This window comes from Canis aureus, chromosome 32 (assembly GCF_053574225.1).
Source record: "Canis aureus isolate CA01 chromosome 32, VMU_Caureus_v.1.0, whole genome shotgun sequence".
Taxonomy (NCBI): domain Eukaryota; kingdom Metazoa; phylum Chordata; class Mammalia; order Carnivora; family Canidae; genus Canis; species Canis aureus.
The window spans coordinates 9,936,808-9,953,320 of NC_135642.1; the positions used below are offsets into that span (position 1 = coordinate 9,936,808).

Genomic DNA, 16,513 nt, shown 5'->3' on the forward strand with positions numbered 1-16,513 from the left:
GAACACTTTTCAAATAGGCACATCTTCTGTATTTTTAAGAGATTGCCATGCAATGTGGTAGAGGATATAGAGAGAAAATGTCTCAGATGAAAAGGAAAGTTAACATTTACATCTGAAAACTGTTTCCTTGCCATGTTGCTTGACAAGTGATGTGGATAATTTTATCCCCTAGTGAGGTTTACAATTTGCAGAACTAGTAGTTATGTTGATCTCATCAGAACCAAGTGAAAAAGAGTAGACATTACCTAAATATCATGCCTAAGATGGAAATAATCCATATGGCAAATGGATTCCATTTTTTATTGGGATTTTTTTTTACTCTGGAGACTCTCACAGGAGCTTGATTGGTTCCTGGGATCCTCTCTACTGGTAGAAATCCCATTTTTCCCCTTTTGTATAAATCTCTTCCCATGATAATTCCAAACATTGGTTGTGTCACAGTTTGCTGGCTGGAAAGACAGTGGCCCTGTGTAGCAAATCAGACATTGTGTTAAATATGAAACCCATTTTGTAAATGTGTGTCTGTGTTCCAAAGAATAAATAAGTTAACCCTAAATTTTATGCCTTAAAAATGGGTTTCATACATATCAACATCATTACATTTAACACTGAGTCTTATCATGAACCTATCACTTCGGTTCATGGGAACAGTGACTTCTAGTTTAACTTTCACTGTTTCATTCTTGTGTCACCTACTATGGCTACCACCTTCAGCTGCAAATCAGAACAGATATTACATATCTCAGCACTTTCAATGTGTCATTCTTCCACTCAGTGATAGTATCTAACCTGACTCTAATATGGTCCAATTGACCTGCTATGGTTCGTGTTTCTCCTAATTAACATGCACAAAATTTTGTACCATTTTTTTCATTGTTAAATACAACATCTCGGAGTATCTTCATATATGTGGGTTGTGTGTATGTGTGTATACATACTACTGGGCAAAATATCCTGCCACCATTTTCTGACATATTAATTAGTTACTTATCTGAGGGTGACCAACTGTATCCTCTCACTTATGTGACAGAGCCATTCTTATATTTGTTTTGATTCCTCATGTTTTAAAATATTGAGTCATAGACGCTACCATAAACCCACTGGGTTCATATCAGCATTTTTCTAGACTACTCAAGTTCCTGTCTTAGGACAGGAGTCAGCTACCTCCCTTCCATTCTCCTCACCTTTTAAGATCTTTCCTTCCTTAACCCCTGGACCAGACTCAGCAGACATTTTTAAACGTGTGTGTGTGTGTGTGTGTGTGTGTGTGTGAAATTAAGTAAATCAATTAGTTTAAAATCAATGGGAAGTTACTGGTCATCCAACATCATGGTTCTCTGTGAAGAACAAAGCAAGGCCATTTTGTTAGTTTCTTGGGACCCACACTTGAATGTGGCTGAAACAACCTTGGAACTGCATTTTTAATTTTCTTGACTTTAAATTTAAATGTCCACATGCAGTTAGTGGCAACCATATGACACAGTACAGACATAAATCATTTTTATCATCCCAGAAACTGACACCTTGGAAAGGTCAATCAGCAAATCTAGTATCTGGCCCTAGAATCTATATTTTTAGAAACTCCTTGGGTACTTCCAGAGTAGAGTCAGATTTAGGAATCACTGAAATATGTAGTAGTGAAGCATAAACAGAAATGAAAGAAATTGGAAAGGCAGTTGGAAATTAGGTATAAGAATTATGTTTGTACTGAGGGTACCAGGGCCAAATCCAGATGAAAGGGTTATTTTCTCATAGTAAGTAGCATAGCCACACTGAGGGGAGCTAAAGTTTTTAATAGGCAGAACAAAGTACAGAGTGATTTTAAAATAAGATAAAAAACATGATCTCAGTATATAACCTGTTCTGAAGTAGGAGAGAACTGGATAAATCATAAGATATCATAAGATTCAGTGCTAGGTCTGTGAAGTATGGAGCACCCATGTTATTTGATACTTTGTTGCAGGGACAAGTACAAGTCAAATGAGCCATACAAGCTGGGAAGGCCATAGAAAAAAGGGAAAGGATCTGCCTATGTCTCTGCCTCTCTCTCTCTCTGTATGACTATCATAAGTAAATAAAATTAAAAAAAAAGAATTTAGAAAAAAGGGAAAGGAGATTTTAAGTAAAATAGAAATCAGTGTACATAAAGACAAGGCTACCAACGACTGATATGACTCTTAGAATCTCAGACCTTGCCTACCTTAGCATTACAATTTGGCCAAGGAGATTCCCATGCTATATATAGCATCAAGTGAATACCTGTTATTTCATGTACCTGTAATGTATTCCGCATCTGTTGATTTTCAATAAAAATCTATCTTTAAGCCCAACAAAAGAGTACACATAGCAATAGTACATCATTGCTTTTGATATTCACCACGTATCATAATAAGGGCTATTTTTAAAAGAGCCATAGTATCCTTGGCCCACTGAACACTCCTCTGACCTCTTCCTTTCTACATCTCTTCTCTGAAATGACATAGATGTAGGTGACTGGACACATACCTGGCAGTTGCCAAAGTCCACTGTTTCTAGTAAGGATAGTAGCCCTTAAATGTGTCTCTTTGTCTTATCAACTCCTCAGTAACATGAAAACTGATATCAGGATAAGTATCAGTGTCTCCACAACATGCTTCTACTAGCAAATATAAATGGAAAGCTGCAGAAGTGGAAACTATCTTTTAAGCTAGTACATGAATCGCCCAGCAGGCTCAGTGCCTAGCATACAGTACATGCTCAAAAGTATGTGATGGCTGAGCAAGAGAGTAAATGAATAAATTTATTCCCGAGAGTATTACTGGTTAACAACCAAGAGATACAAGCCACAATCATGTGGGAGTTTATTTTTGTTGTTTGCTTATTTACAATATGCACACAAGTCTAAGATTCTCATACATCTTGAAAAATGGAGGAAGGTGGAAGAAGACCTAGGATTAATAAGGGCATAATGTGTATTTTGAAAAAAAATCTTCCTGGATAATTCAAATATATCCTGTTCTCCTCACCCCTTATTCCTGTTAAGAAGCACAAATGTATACAGTAGCTAATATGCTATAGTAGTAGTAATAACCATAACAATAATGTTGTTCATAACATTTGACCTTACAATCATGCTCATATTTATGGATTTGTCAAAAGACCTTCATGTATATCATATCTCACTAGACACCTACAGAGACTCCAATAGCAGGATTAACCCGATGGCTAATATTTAGTGTTTTCATAGATACTTGAACTTGTAATTCACAGAAAAATTAGAAAATGGAAAATCAGATTACTGAAAAAAAAACACATTCGAGGGAAAAGTTTTTTCTAAAGGACCCTGGGATATTATCATATTGTAATTACAATATCTTTGCTACTTCTATCATTATTAACATTTTTTACTGGTTAGCATTATTTACTTTCTCCTTCTAGTGAAAATATCTTTGATTTAGATATTGAGAAATAAAGTCTGGTCTTTATTCTGCCATTTACTATAGGAACCATAGGAAATAACATAATTCACCTCTGAGTTGAGGTAATAAATAAGATTTTCCATCTAAAAACTAAGATATTTAGTTCAGTCACCCTTTCTGAGTCTCAATTTCCTGATATGTAAAATAGGAATAACTCTACATCTGCTTGGCCATCTTCAAAAACTACCAGGATGATCAAATCATGTAACAAATGCATTGTTATTCTGCTTGAACTCAACTAAATATGTTCAACCAAAGTTTAGAGGCTGAGAGAACAATTTAAACTGTGCTGGTGTTTTTTTTTGTTTTGTTTTGTTTTTTTTTCATCTTCTGTATCCTATGATGACTGTGAAATTGGTAGAGAAATCTGGGGCTCACCTGGAAAGAAGGAAAACCAACTGCTTGGCGTTTTCCAAAGAAAGTGTATCAGTCTTATTATGTGCTTTCCTAAGAAATTTTTATGGAAAATTCGGCTTCTTGTGATCTTCGCCTCACTCAATGACTTTGGTACCAACCACTAGGTATAATAAAAATTCAGTGTTGATGGTGTATTCCTCTATTAATGATCTTGACATTTCATTATCAGAGGTGTTCTTAATCTATTTTTCAATCACAGACTCTTTCAGAGTCTCCCCACACACAGACACAGGAAAATCCAGAGTTTGCACAGAATTTGCACACCGTTTCACAAGGGTTTTGAGCCTGCTGAAGCTCACATGAAGGGTCCTTTAATTTAAAGGAGGCTGCCCTTAGTTATATGCATAGCCCAAGACTCTATTGATGACATACTTGGAGTTGTCAGCTATAATTCCAAGTATAACAACAAAATATTGCCTAAGTAATTCCTCTCAATCAAGGCATTTCTTGCCCTCTCCTAAGTAAAGCCCCAATGTCACTGGTGATCTTTTCCAAAGGAGCACAGACATCGATCTCTGGTGTTTATTCATTACCAGGCAGGTGACAACACAGCTTTATTTCATTTTTCCTCTCTGATGTCAAGGCATAAACTATCTTTTAATTCTGACACATTTATCCATTCAGGAGACAGTATGAAAAACAGTCGAGGGTCACCCAACCATCTATCACTGTGGATTCTTCAGGCCAAAGTGGGACTGCTGTCTCATTCATAAGCCAGGGCAACAAGGGTAATCCCAGGTGGACAGGTTAAAAATTGAAAATCCAAGCTATTCAACACTGAGATCTGATGTTCTGCATTGCCACAGACTAGGCCGGGAGACTTTCTGCACAGGGCCACAGAAGTCCAAGTGAAATAAAAGAAGTACCCAATGGCAACTGCAACCTAAGCCCACATCTGCCTGAATGTGCTTTAAAAAATGACACAATTCAATGTAAATACGGCTCTAAAATGCAGCTGTTGACTCTTCTTTTCAAGTCAAAACTACAACGTGTCTATGCTTGTCCCTCTCTCCCCCTTTTTAAATCTCAGCTACTTCTCCCTAATCTATTCTTTGCTACCACAAAACAAAATGGGTAATGGGATTCCAAGTTACCTTTATTCTTACCTATTTTCTTGGTAACATTATCTACAATGATGACATCTCCAGGAGGCTCTGAGAAAACAGACATGGGAAGATTTACAGAGGGGCACTTGTCACCTCAGAAGGTGCCTCATATGAATAAGTTCCACATTCCGGTACTTAGAAGCAAATAGGATGAATCACTTAGAAGTCCCTTTAGAGATGCACTGAAGTCAGTATACTAATAAAGTCACCTACTTAAGAGTGGGTACCTGATGACTGTTATGTGACTTTCCAATGTCTAAAGCTCTTGGGACATTGCACTACCCATTCAATGAAAAAAAAAATCACAACCAGTTTAGTAAGTCCTTTTTGCAAGACAAGTGAGTAGTTCGTTAACTTTGAAATCTACCCGAAGCTAAAAAAAAAAAAAAAAAAAAAAGGTGATCCTTGAACCCATGTGGAGGAAGGTTTTTGAAATCACAATTAATTTTCTCCCCTGAAATACACAGTAGTCAGAAGCTGCTTCTTAATCATCACTCTTCCTCTATTTTATATGAATACCAATGAATCGTGCAGTACTGTTTTAAAAAACATTTAGAAGGAAAACTCATCACCGGTTGCACGTTATTTTTTTATAAATGTCATTCTACATTTATACAGGCAACTGCAGCAATCTATGCAAACCAGATTTGAATGGTTAGCAAAGCAGAGTATTTACAAACACCTTGGATACTTTAGCATTCACACTCTTTCTTCCTGCCACAGTGAATTTGAATTGGATACCACAGCTGCTGTCAGATCTAAACACAAGTGCATCCTTCAGCTGCCGCCCCCTACCATGAAAGCCAGGCAAAATCTGCCCATCTTTCATCCATATCTCTTTCCCTGTAGCTCACAATTAGTATTTTCAGTGGCACAGGAAAATCAAAGGACACCAGAAGTACAACCCTTCCCTGCCACTGATGGACATGAGAGCTGCCAGAGGCACCAACGGAACAAAATCTACCCCTAAGACGCTTCTGCACTGCTTTCCAGCTAGTGCTTGTTTTCCCCAACCACCACCACCATCATTCTACTTTGCAGTACATAATCAACAGAACCCATTGGAAGTTACTTCATTTTAATGACTGGAACAATGTCTCATAAACCTTTGTTTGAAACCCTCTCCCCATGAGGCCTATAGCTAAACCCCTAAAGACCGTGATATCACACTATGGTACTAAAGATGATCTTTAACAACTACAGAATAAAACAAAACCGAAGTTCTGTTTTTCTCTCTACCCAGAAATCACAGTTATTTGTCCATACTAATGTGAGATTAGCACATTACATTATTCATCCATGTGTCTCTTGTACCTATTTTAATCTAAACCTGAGTATATTCAGGAAGACTTAATAACTATCTTTTCAGAGCAACTCATGATTACAGGGATTTTAATATCTCTTGTTGCCCATTTTTCTACCAGTAACAGGTAGTACTAGAGCTGCATGCACCGAAGTAGGATTTAATGAAACCTAATGTTCATCCAAATGAATCTCTCATGGCTAAATAGGTAATACTGAAACACAAATATTTTTGTGTTTGGAGCAGATTCTCTAGAGGAAAGCACAGGCAACGTGAGTAATGAGTGACAGTTTCTTAAAGGTTAATATCTTCCTTAATATATTTCCATAACAGAGAAGGAAAATACTGTATTAAGCATTGGGTATGCTTTGGGGATTACAGAAACAATTTCAAGTATTATGTATTTGTTAAACCACAGAGAAAACAAGGAATCCTACACATACATTTTATTTCACAAAAAAACAGAAGTGTCTTAAATATATCTTTTTTCTTTTTTATTAAAGAAGTGCCTTAGATGTGTGTGAGTGTGTGCATGTGTGTGCAGAAAAGAAGGGGAATAAAACTGCCCCTAATACTAGACTAGAAACTGTGATTGTCACGTCAGGTAATGAAACCATTAAATGCACGGTATTAAGAAGAGACAAGATGCAATTAGCCAAGAAATTACTCTGATCTCAGTGACATTTTCAAAAAATCATAATACAATATACATCGGAAGATGTGATTGACAGCCTAATCCAGTTTTGATGGGACGTAGTCCACATACTGCGAGTAAAGCAGTGCATGTCCAGATAAAGCTCACAGCTGTGAATCTCTGATATGTCCTTACAGTCTTGTCACCCAGGAAATTCCTCAGGTTTAAAAGATGATGAAAGTATCGACCATTAATGACAGGATCATCTCCTACCCTGAAATAAAATGTACTAATCCCTTTTGCTAGGTCTATGAATTCCTAATATAAATTATATAAACTCTAGTAATTCATCTCTGTTAGCACAGTTGTGTTTGGAAATTGTACAGCAGTCTTTGCCCTATTTGAAATGTTAGATGAAAGCAAGACATGTTCGTATAAGCTGCACCATAAAGTAATTTAACAGAAGGGACAGAATAACTTCTGGATAATGAGAACTACAGATGTAAAAGAAGGGAAGTTTAAAAGTTCTAAGGTGGATTAATGGGTTTATGTTTCATCTTGCAGGAGCCAGAAATACAAATGTACAATTTCTAAATTAAGCATAGTTTCCATAATTTTGAATGGCTAAATAAATGATATCAACCAACTATTTGTGGCTGACAATTATATGAACTAACAATTGGTTTTTTTAAAGATTTATTAATTTATTCACAAGAGACACAGACTGAGAGAGGCAGAGACATAGGCAGAGGGAGAAGCAGGCTCCCATTGCAGGAAGCCCAATGCAGGACTCACTCGATCCCGAATTCCAGGATCACGCCCTGAGTCAAAGGCAGGCACCCAACTGCTGAGCCACCCAGGCGTCCCTAAACTAACAATTGTTAACCAGAGACCATAGATTTTTCAGAGTATTAATAAACAGCTAAAGTGAGATGATTTTCACCGGTTTTATACCTGTAGGTGATTATGTTAATGAAATATTCCAACACAGACCCACATATCTATTCCACACTGTACAGAAATGATACATGTCATGAGATATCTATGTACAAATACGTAGCAAAAAAGAGTAAATACAGGGTGCTTCATCTTTCAAAATCTGCAATTATCCCATAGTAACAAAGTGCTTAAAGAATAATGATCATACTATCAATGTATTAATAATCTGATTATAATTTCTGATTTAAAAATTTGGATGATAAATATTACTTTGAGTATCTGTCAGAGTTATTATTCAAGAAAAAGTGTAGAATGACTAAACTTTGTTCTCTGAAACATAACTTGGAAAAAATGAATACATAGCTCAGGACCTGACTACACAGTAATCAGATTCATTTTTAAAAATAAATATACTAGATCTAATCTATAGGGAGAATAATTAAATGATAAAGAGACTGACATTACTAAAAATACGTTGATAGGTGCTCTTAGGAAATGCCTCCAGAACAACTGGCCAATCACATACATCTTTCCTATAATCACACTTTACTTTTAATAACAATCAATACTTTCACTCTTTATCTGCCTATCCACTAGCCCTCAAATGAGTTTTTCTGTTTTCCAAACCCAAAGCTACCTTAAGTTGTTAAAGATTTACTAATATTCTTTAGTGAATTTAAATAGCACCATTATGCATAATGGCCAAAAAATAGACATAATCCAAATGTCTATCAGCTGATGAACAGATAAACCAAACTTGGTATATCCATCCATACAATGGAAGACCACTCAACAATAAGAAGGAATCAGCTACTGATAAATGCCACCATGTGGATAAATCTCAAAAATATTTTACTAAGTGAAAAAAGCAAGATACATACATATGAATATTGTATAATTCTATTTATATGATTTTCCTTTCCAGAAAAGAATAATCTATAGTAACAAACAACAAATTAGGGGTTGCCTGGAGAGAGGGGTGGAAATGGGGATTGATTCCAAATGAGTGTGAGATTTCCTTTTGAGGTAATGGAAATATTTTAAAATTCAATTGTGGTACTGGTTGCACAACTCTGTAAATTTACTAACACTCATTGAATTCTACACTTACAATGTCTGAATTTTATGGTGTGTAAATTATACCCCCGTAAAGCTCTTTTAAAACAAGAAAGAAAAAAATTAAATGAGATATATATTTTTTAAAGGCAAGAACAGTTTAGAACAGAATAGGAAGGCAAATTATAAAGAGGGCCTTTGAGAAACTAGCATTACTAACACTTCCTAAGGTGATTGCTGATGGGAATGATATTAATTTGAAATAGCAATCATTACCTTTTTTATGAGCCTTTGTGTGTTGCCATATGGATGGTTACTATTGCCTTAAATGGCTTACTAATGGTTACTATTGCCTTGAAATGAGGTCTCAACCCAAGCAAAGCAGCTGAGCCATTTTCAGAAAAAGTAACCATCAGACAGCTAGGTTGAAAAGAAAAGCAAAGACAATTTTTCACCAATAGCCTGTCCATATTACTGTAAAACTCCAGCACGAGTCATTAACACACACACACACACCCTTCCTTCTATCCATGAAAATTTACCTCCACAAGACCCATCCCTAATGTCATATTTCAGAGTATTTCCTATTTTGAGAACCCAAAGGGACACAGGACAAGGAGAACCAATTCTTTTAAATCTGCCTAGTGAGTGAGCTACAGTCAAAACCACTGTCATAAAATCAAAAGCTAACAATTACTCAAAAGTTCCCACTACTTCCAGGGATTAATGATATCCCACAGGTATGATAGGTTACATCTGATTCAAACCCTGCAAACTTCAGCAGGTTTCAGCAAACTTGGAATTTGAGCCAACCCATATGTTATGGTGGGAAGAAGAAAGGGAAATGACCTGTTTTACGTTAGTTACTTGAAATGTTTAAATACGTGCACAATAGTGTCAGGCCATAAAGTAGAAGCACATCAACTTTAGAAGTCACATACAAAGAAGGGAGTAAGTAATGGATTTTGCCACTTATGACTCAGTTTTACAAAATAACGCAATTGCACTACTCCAAATGGCTTTAAATTCATTCAAGATGGGTGGAACCGTGGGTGTTAACATGCTCAGCAACTCGTTAATGTTAAAAAGGTGCTTGTTCTAGAGTCATTATTTGTATTTGAATGCTTAATATACTGGATCTTAAACCCCATGGTATTTTCTTTTTATTCCATGTTCCAGCATCTTTTAAAATTACTGGCAAATTGTGTTCTGTTTACAATTCTTGTGTCAACTTTTGTTGTAGTTTGAAATATCAATTTCTATTACTCTCAGGGTTTCTTTTTCCTAGAAAAGCACTTTTAGAGGAATAAACAAAGATAAAACTTCTTCAAATTGTTATCAAGTTTAAATAGCAAAGAGAAGGGAAAAAATTCTTATCCAGAGTAAATAAAAAAAATAGCCACAAAATAACATTTAAAACAAAGTTACTATGAAACTCTTGATTACCTCAATTTTTACCCCACTTGTTTATTGATAAACATTGATCACACAGTGAAGAGCAACACTGGGAATGTATTCAAACTCTTTATTATTATTTCTGTTGTTGTTTTTTCATTTGGAACAAAGATCCTAACCATCTTGACAATGAAGAAGCAGCATATACAATTTTCTTAAATTTTTATCTTCGGCATTTTTTTCACTTTGAAAAACCACAATTGTACTTTATATGTGACTAAGTATGATTGTTTATTTAAGATAACTAAAGATCATTGATCTGAATTATTCCAAATTGCTTTATATTACCCACTTTAATCCATCTGAGCACAAATCATTGGAATTTAGGGGCTTCTTTTTTCTTAAAATATAATCTTTAGTGTATTTTGTGTTATTTAGAGAAATATAGTATGACTTTAAAAAGATGACTCCATGTAAAATGGGTCAAAAGGGAGACAAATACATTTAGAATTGTGTGGTAAAATGTATAAGGATTCAACTAGCATTTGAGAATTTTTTTCAAAGGTTTTACCAATCTGTCATTTATATTCCAATTCTGGGCAATCAGCTACAATTTTGACATTCTGTTCTAAAGCAGAAACGGCCTACCTAAATGAAAACTGACCTCATCCTGCCCACTCAGGTTGCTGTTTCAGTCTATATAGCATGAAGGGTTAAACGGACAAGAAGAATGAACTGTTTCAGGGCCATTAACATTTCTAACTTTGAAAATGAGTACATTTCTAGTGTGTACCGATTATGAAATGTTCCTGTTAAAAATATAGTGCTCTAAGTAAAAACATTGCACGTTTATTCAATGCCATTAGACTTTAACAATTCATCTGACATTTCTTGTTCAATGTAAAAAAACATTTGCAAAAGCTATTTCCACAAGCAAAGACCAACTCCTATATCTCCCTGTGCCATGACCAGACCTGGATAGACAAGTAGGAATAGATATAACACAGGAAAATCTTTGGAAAGAAATTTTAACTTCTAGATGATGGATCAGAAATCTTGCACAGTAGATCATTACCCTTTTTCTTTACCTATCAGAAACAAAGGCAGATGAAATACTCCTTTCATAAGGAAACAATTTCATCATTGGTGTATCATTCCAAAGGATTGTATCAAATGAATGCCATTCTAGGGACCTAGCTTACTGTTTGAGGAGGAGAAATCCAATATACAAGTAAATCACTATTTTAGAAGGAAGGAAGGAAGAGTAAAGAATGGAGAAAGGCAGGGAAAGAGAGAGGAAGGAGAGACTCTCCAGTTACCATGTACTCTTTATTATTCCCCCTCTAGTTTTATTGAGAAGTAGTAAGTAGTTGATATACTTCACTGCGTAAGTTTAAGGCAAGCAGCATGATGGTTTTATTTACATATATTGTGTGAAATGATCACCATAATAGGTTCATCTTCTCATATAGATACAATAAAAAGAAGAAATGATTAAAGAAAGAAAATTTTTTCTCCTTGTGATGAGAATCCAAGATTTATTCTCTTACTAGCTTTCCTATATATCATATAGCAGTGTTAGCTAGCCATCATCCTGTACATTATATCCTCAGTATTTATTTTTAACTGCAAGTTTGTACCATTTGACTACCTTCCTCCAATCCTCTCGCCATCAACCCCTGCCTCTGTTAACCACATGCTAATCTCTGTTTCTATGCTTTGTTTTAGATTCTATATATAAGTGAGATAATACACTGTCTTTCTCTTTCTCTGGCATATTTCACTTAGCATAATGTCTTCAAAGTCCATCCATGTTGCCACAAATACCATATACTCGTAATTATTATTTAGATGACCAATGTATCTTATACCTACTTTTTGAAATTACTTATTAGCAGCAAATTTTCCCACCTAGGACTTCTTTTTTTAAAAATCTGTATCAACTATAAAAGCATCATACAATTAATATAAGTCAAAAGAACTAGAAATTAATTTAAATGCTACTTATCATGTAATTAACAGACGGCAGTAATAGGAAAGCTTGTGTAAATAGAATTGCTTCTGAATTTTCTGAGCTAGACGATTTTTGTTTTCCACTTAAAGCAAATGTTAAATTTTTTCTGTCAAAATCCTAAATAGCTTTTTGACAGGTTTGTTATGGTTAATTAATTACTTTCATTTGCACTAAGTTGTATACTTGAAGATGAATAGTACATGATAACAAGGCCAGCCTCTGTGAGGGAGACCTTTGGTGGTCTATGCAGTCTGCTGCCTCATTACAGAACTAGCTATCTGCAGGAAGCCTGACTTTGAAAGGTACAGCACGTCCCATAACACCCTCCCCTAACTGAGATGATTGTAGCTTCTTCCGAAAAGTGATGATTAGGAGAGAGAAAAGCAAAACGGAATGCTGTATGAATATTTCATGTAAATGAAAGCAGGCACTTAGCGACGTGCATCTTGATTGATGCTAGAGTACCTCTAAACGTCTTGACATTGAAGGCTTCCGACTCCCCTTCCCTCGATGACTGCTTCAAGAGCTGCAGTTAATAGTGGAATGTGGCCGTAGTTAGCTGAAGGGCTCTTTATTACCAGCTGATATTAAATAAGATCACAGGCCTCAGGTTAGCAGAAGTGAATTCTAGGTGAAAGAGACTTCAGAGGAAACCCTAAACGAGGTATGATAGTGACGTCTTATTTGGGTTTCTATTTTTTCCCCTCTTGGGAGCATAATAGTTTATTTCACTGTTAACCTCCCTCAAGAAAGAGCCATGAACTAAAATTGCTAAGCAGGAAGAGGCCCAATAAATTGAAATTGGATGGAGTATATATGGATGAACATGATTTCCAAATTTTTTTATTTTATTTTATTTGTTTGAGAGAGTGGGGGAAGGGCAGAGTGAGGGGGAGAGAGAGAGAGAGAGAAGCAGACTCCCTGCTGAGCACAGAACCTGACCCAGGGCTCCATCTCGCGACCCTGAGATCATGACCTAACCCCAAATCAAGGGACGCTTAACTGACTGAGCCACCCAGGCACCTCTGATCTCCAAATCTTTTAAAGTAAATAATAGTAACGGTAGTAGTAGTAAATAAGAGGAAAGCCCTTGTCATAGAAGGTTTTTTTTTTTTTTTAGAAAAAAGTAGCATTTTTCTAAATTTATGCAATAAACCACCAGTCCCTTGCCCCCACTGCTATATATGCAAGATTTATCTTCCTAACAAGTAAGGAAACCACATAAGAAACTCAAGCAACAGAAATATTTCAAAATGCAAATTTGGTTGGGTAAGTTCAAAACTTTAGAAGTGCATTTCTAAGGCAGCAGTGAGAAGGATGACAGTGATAGGTTTGCTGATGTCCCCACAATCCCCTTCTCACAGTGACAGAGTCAGGTCATTTTCCTGCAGAAAACGCTTGGCTAACTGCTCTTCGCTCAGGTCAGGATCGCTGCCTCTCTTGGCTCTTCACAAATCACCTGTCATTGAAAGGTAAACAAAGTCTCCATGAGCTGTGACTACTAGAGAGCTTTCTTTCCATTCCTCAAACAGAACAAAGAGCCCAGGGAGAGTCACTGGCAATATCCAGGCAGGCCAGTAGCTCCTAGCCTAGATGCCACTACTCTTCTGTGAGAGTCCCTTAACGACAGAAAGGAAAGGAAGAAAGTTCAGGACAGTACCTCAGGAACCCTGCGGTCACTCAGAGACTTCCAGTTGCATTTAAAGTATCTAATTTGGGGCACCTGGGGGGCTCAGTCAGTTAACCAACTGCCTTCGGCTCAGGTCATGACCCCAGAGTCCTGGGATCAAATCCCGCATCAGAGTCCCTGCTCCTTGGAGTGCCTACTTCTCCCTCTATCCCTCCCCTCTCCTTGTGCTCTCTTTCTGCCAATTAAATAAATAAAATATTTTTAAAGATATATCTAATTCTGCAAAATGATGGGCCACACAAAACCAAATTACCTGTTCCGTACTTTCCCGATGTCCCTTCTCTTCTGACTCCCCTTCTATAACTCCTGAGGCTCCTTTAATCGGAGACTTAGTATTTCTCAAATACTAAGAACAAAATAAAACTCTGAGGTATACAGAAACACAAGCATATGGATTTAAAAACAGAAAACCTGACATGTTTTTGAGTCTGCTCAGATCTGCATCAATGAATCAAAGAACTGGAAAAGACTTTTCAAAATCACTTAGTCCAGTCTCCTGATCAAATGAGGCAAACAGAGGGACTTGCCAAAAATCACATATTTAAGGACTAGCAAAGCCAGTACTAGGTTTTAGATCTCATGATTCTCAGTCTTTTTTTCTTATGTCACCAAAATTATCCTATCATTAAAGTATCACTTTTTTTTTAATTTACATGGTGACTTTCTTTCAAAAATCCGATTTTTAATTGGTAATAATGTCTTTTGTCTCATAGTATCCTAGACCCTCTTACACTTGTTTAAACAGTAAGCCATGAGTAGCAATTTCATTAAAGAATAACAATACATTACATATATCTAAACAAGTTCTCAAAGAACTTTCATATTAATTATCCAATTCAGCCTGTCCAGAAGTCTTGGAAAGCAGCTATTTCTTCCTCTGTTGAGAAGAAATTGAGACTAAGTTCCTTGTCTTAGCTACCAGAGATTGTGGACAACAGAGCAGAGTCTCATACCCACATCTTTTGGCTCCAAGGACATTTCTCATTATCCTTCACTCCATTATTTGATAAATATTTACTAAGTTACCTGCCATGTACCAGGCTTCGGATTCAATCCTGGGGTCATCTATTATTACTTAAAGATTTTTTCCTATTTTTCCTACATTAGGGTACAACTTTCCCATATTTGTCCAATCAGGATCTAATGGCCAGTTAGAGATAATGTTGAAGAACTGACCTTATGCTTCCTTACTTTTTATCTACCGTATTACCACTGTTTCTCATAGATGCCCCATATGGTACACATATGGCTTCTAAGTGAGGTCTTTGTAAAATCTCGGTACAAGGGTGCATTGACTTTTCAAATAGCATTAGTACTATAAAATAGAACAAAGAAATCTGTAGTCCTGTCTTCTTTTAGTGAATTACAAAGCCTGATAATAACACAGGCAGCTTTCAGGGCCATAGGCAGCAAGGCATGAATGAAAATAGTAGCATTTGGAAAATGACAAGTTGCAGATCTGGATGCCATTATTGTTGTTGTTGTTGTTGTTGTTATTCAGAGATGTAATCCAATATTCCATGGGTAGTCATGCAACTGACTTTATAACTGTAAACTGAGGCATATATTGTACTGCAGCAAACCTAATGCTTTAAGTTTCAATGCGGCCAATGACAACCATGGCGCACATGGAGGCCACAAGCTGCAGGCCATTCTCTGCCTGCCCGAGCAGAGTCTCCGGGAGCCAGGCAGGAGCAGCAACCGTTGATGCCACAGTTAGATATTTATGAAAGAGATGCTCTGAATTTTATTGTAGTGGTATAGATCAATTTTCAGGACAGAGTTCTTAACAGTGTATTCGGAGGCTAGGTACAAAACCAATTTTATCTGCTTCAGTGATGTGTGAACTGTATGAGGAAAGACATCTCCCAACTCTCTGATAGCTTATCTTCCCTGGTGACCATTTATGCATGCTCTTGTAAATATACATATTTTACAAGGGAAGGGAGGGGGTGAGGAATGCTCTTTAAACTCTCCTTTGAGATGACCTTGAAGTAGGAGCATTTGAATCTTCCAGGAAATTAGCAGCCAAGTGTATTTCAATAATGATGGGTGGGTCGGAAGTGCCACTCAGGAAACTGGCAGTATCCTGGGTTGAGGGCTCTTGACCAGAATGTCTTTCCCACTGAGGCTGTTTTTTCAAGGAGGCAGAGAAAAGCAAAGCTGCCTGGACCAAGGAGTCAAGTCCTTCCCCTACACTGGAAGGCTTAGCTGGCAAAGAGGCTATTATTACAAAGAAAGTAACAATGAAAGGGATGTTGATTTGGTATTTTCTCAGGCATGTAAGTCTAACGATAGAGAAATGAAAAAGCCCTTCCAAGCAAATGTACGGGTAATCATTTGCCCTCACACAGGAGCAAGGATGGCAAAACAAAAGCAATTAAAATTAACCTTTGCTCTGCGTTGTTTATACTAACACTGTGGAGTCCCTGTGTAAGCCGGACTGACTAAAACAAATGTTCCTCTGGGCAGCCCCGGTGGCTCAGCAGTTTAGCGCAGCC

The 16,513-nt window shown here is 36.7% G+C and overlaps 1 protein-coding gene across 43 annotated transcripts in view; it reads right to left on the minus strand.

Annotated features, from left to right (window-relative positions):
* Positions 1-16,513, minus strand: part of LOC144302962 (uncharacterized) — a 776,799-nt gene that overhangs the window by 577,711 nt on the left and 182,575 nt on the right. For 22 of the 43 annotated variants that reach the window (XR_013369997.1, XR_013369988.1, XR_013369987.1 and 19 more), the window contains 2 exons: positions 14,266-14,358; positions 13,150-13,781 (listed from right to left, as the gene is read on the minus strand). The exons of 15 other annotated variants lie outside the window; for them this stretch is intronic. Coding sequence is in view for 10 of the 28 variants with exons in the window: in XM_077880553.1 (XP_077736679.1) it covers positions 13,740-13,781; positions 14,266-14,358 (135 nt within the window). In the remaining 18 variants the exon portion in view is untranslated. Of the gene's footprint in view, positions 1-10,440; positions 12,904-13,149; positions 13,782-14,265; positions 14,359-16,513 lie in introns of those variants that run through there. 6 more of the 43 variants (XR_013369996.1, XR_013369993.1, XM_077880549.1 and 3 more) reach the window with 2 other exon arrangements.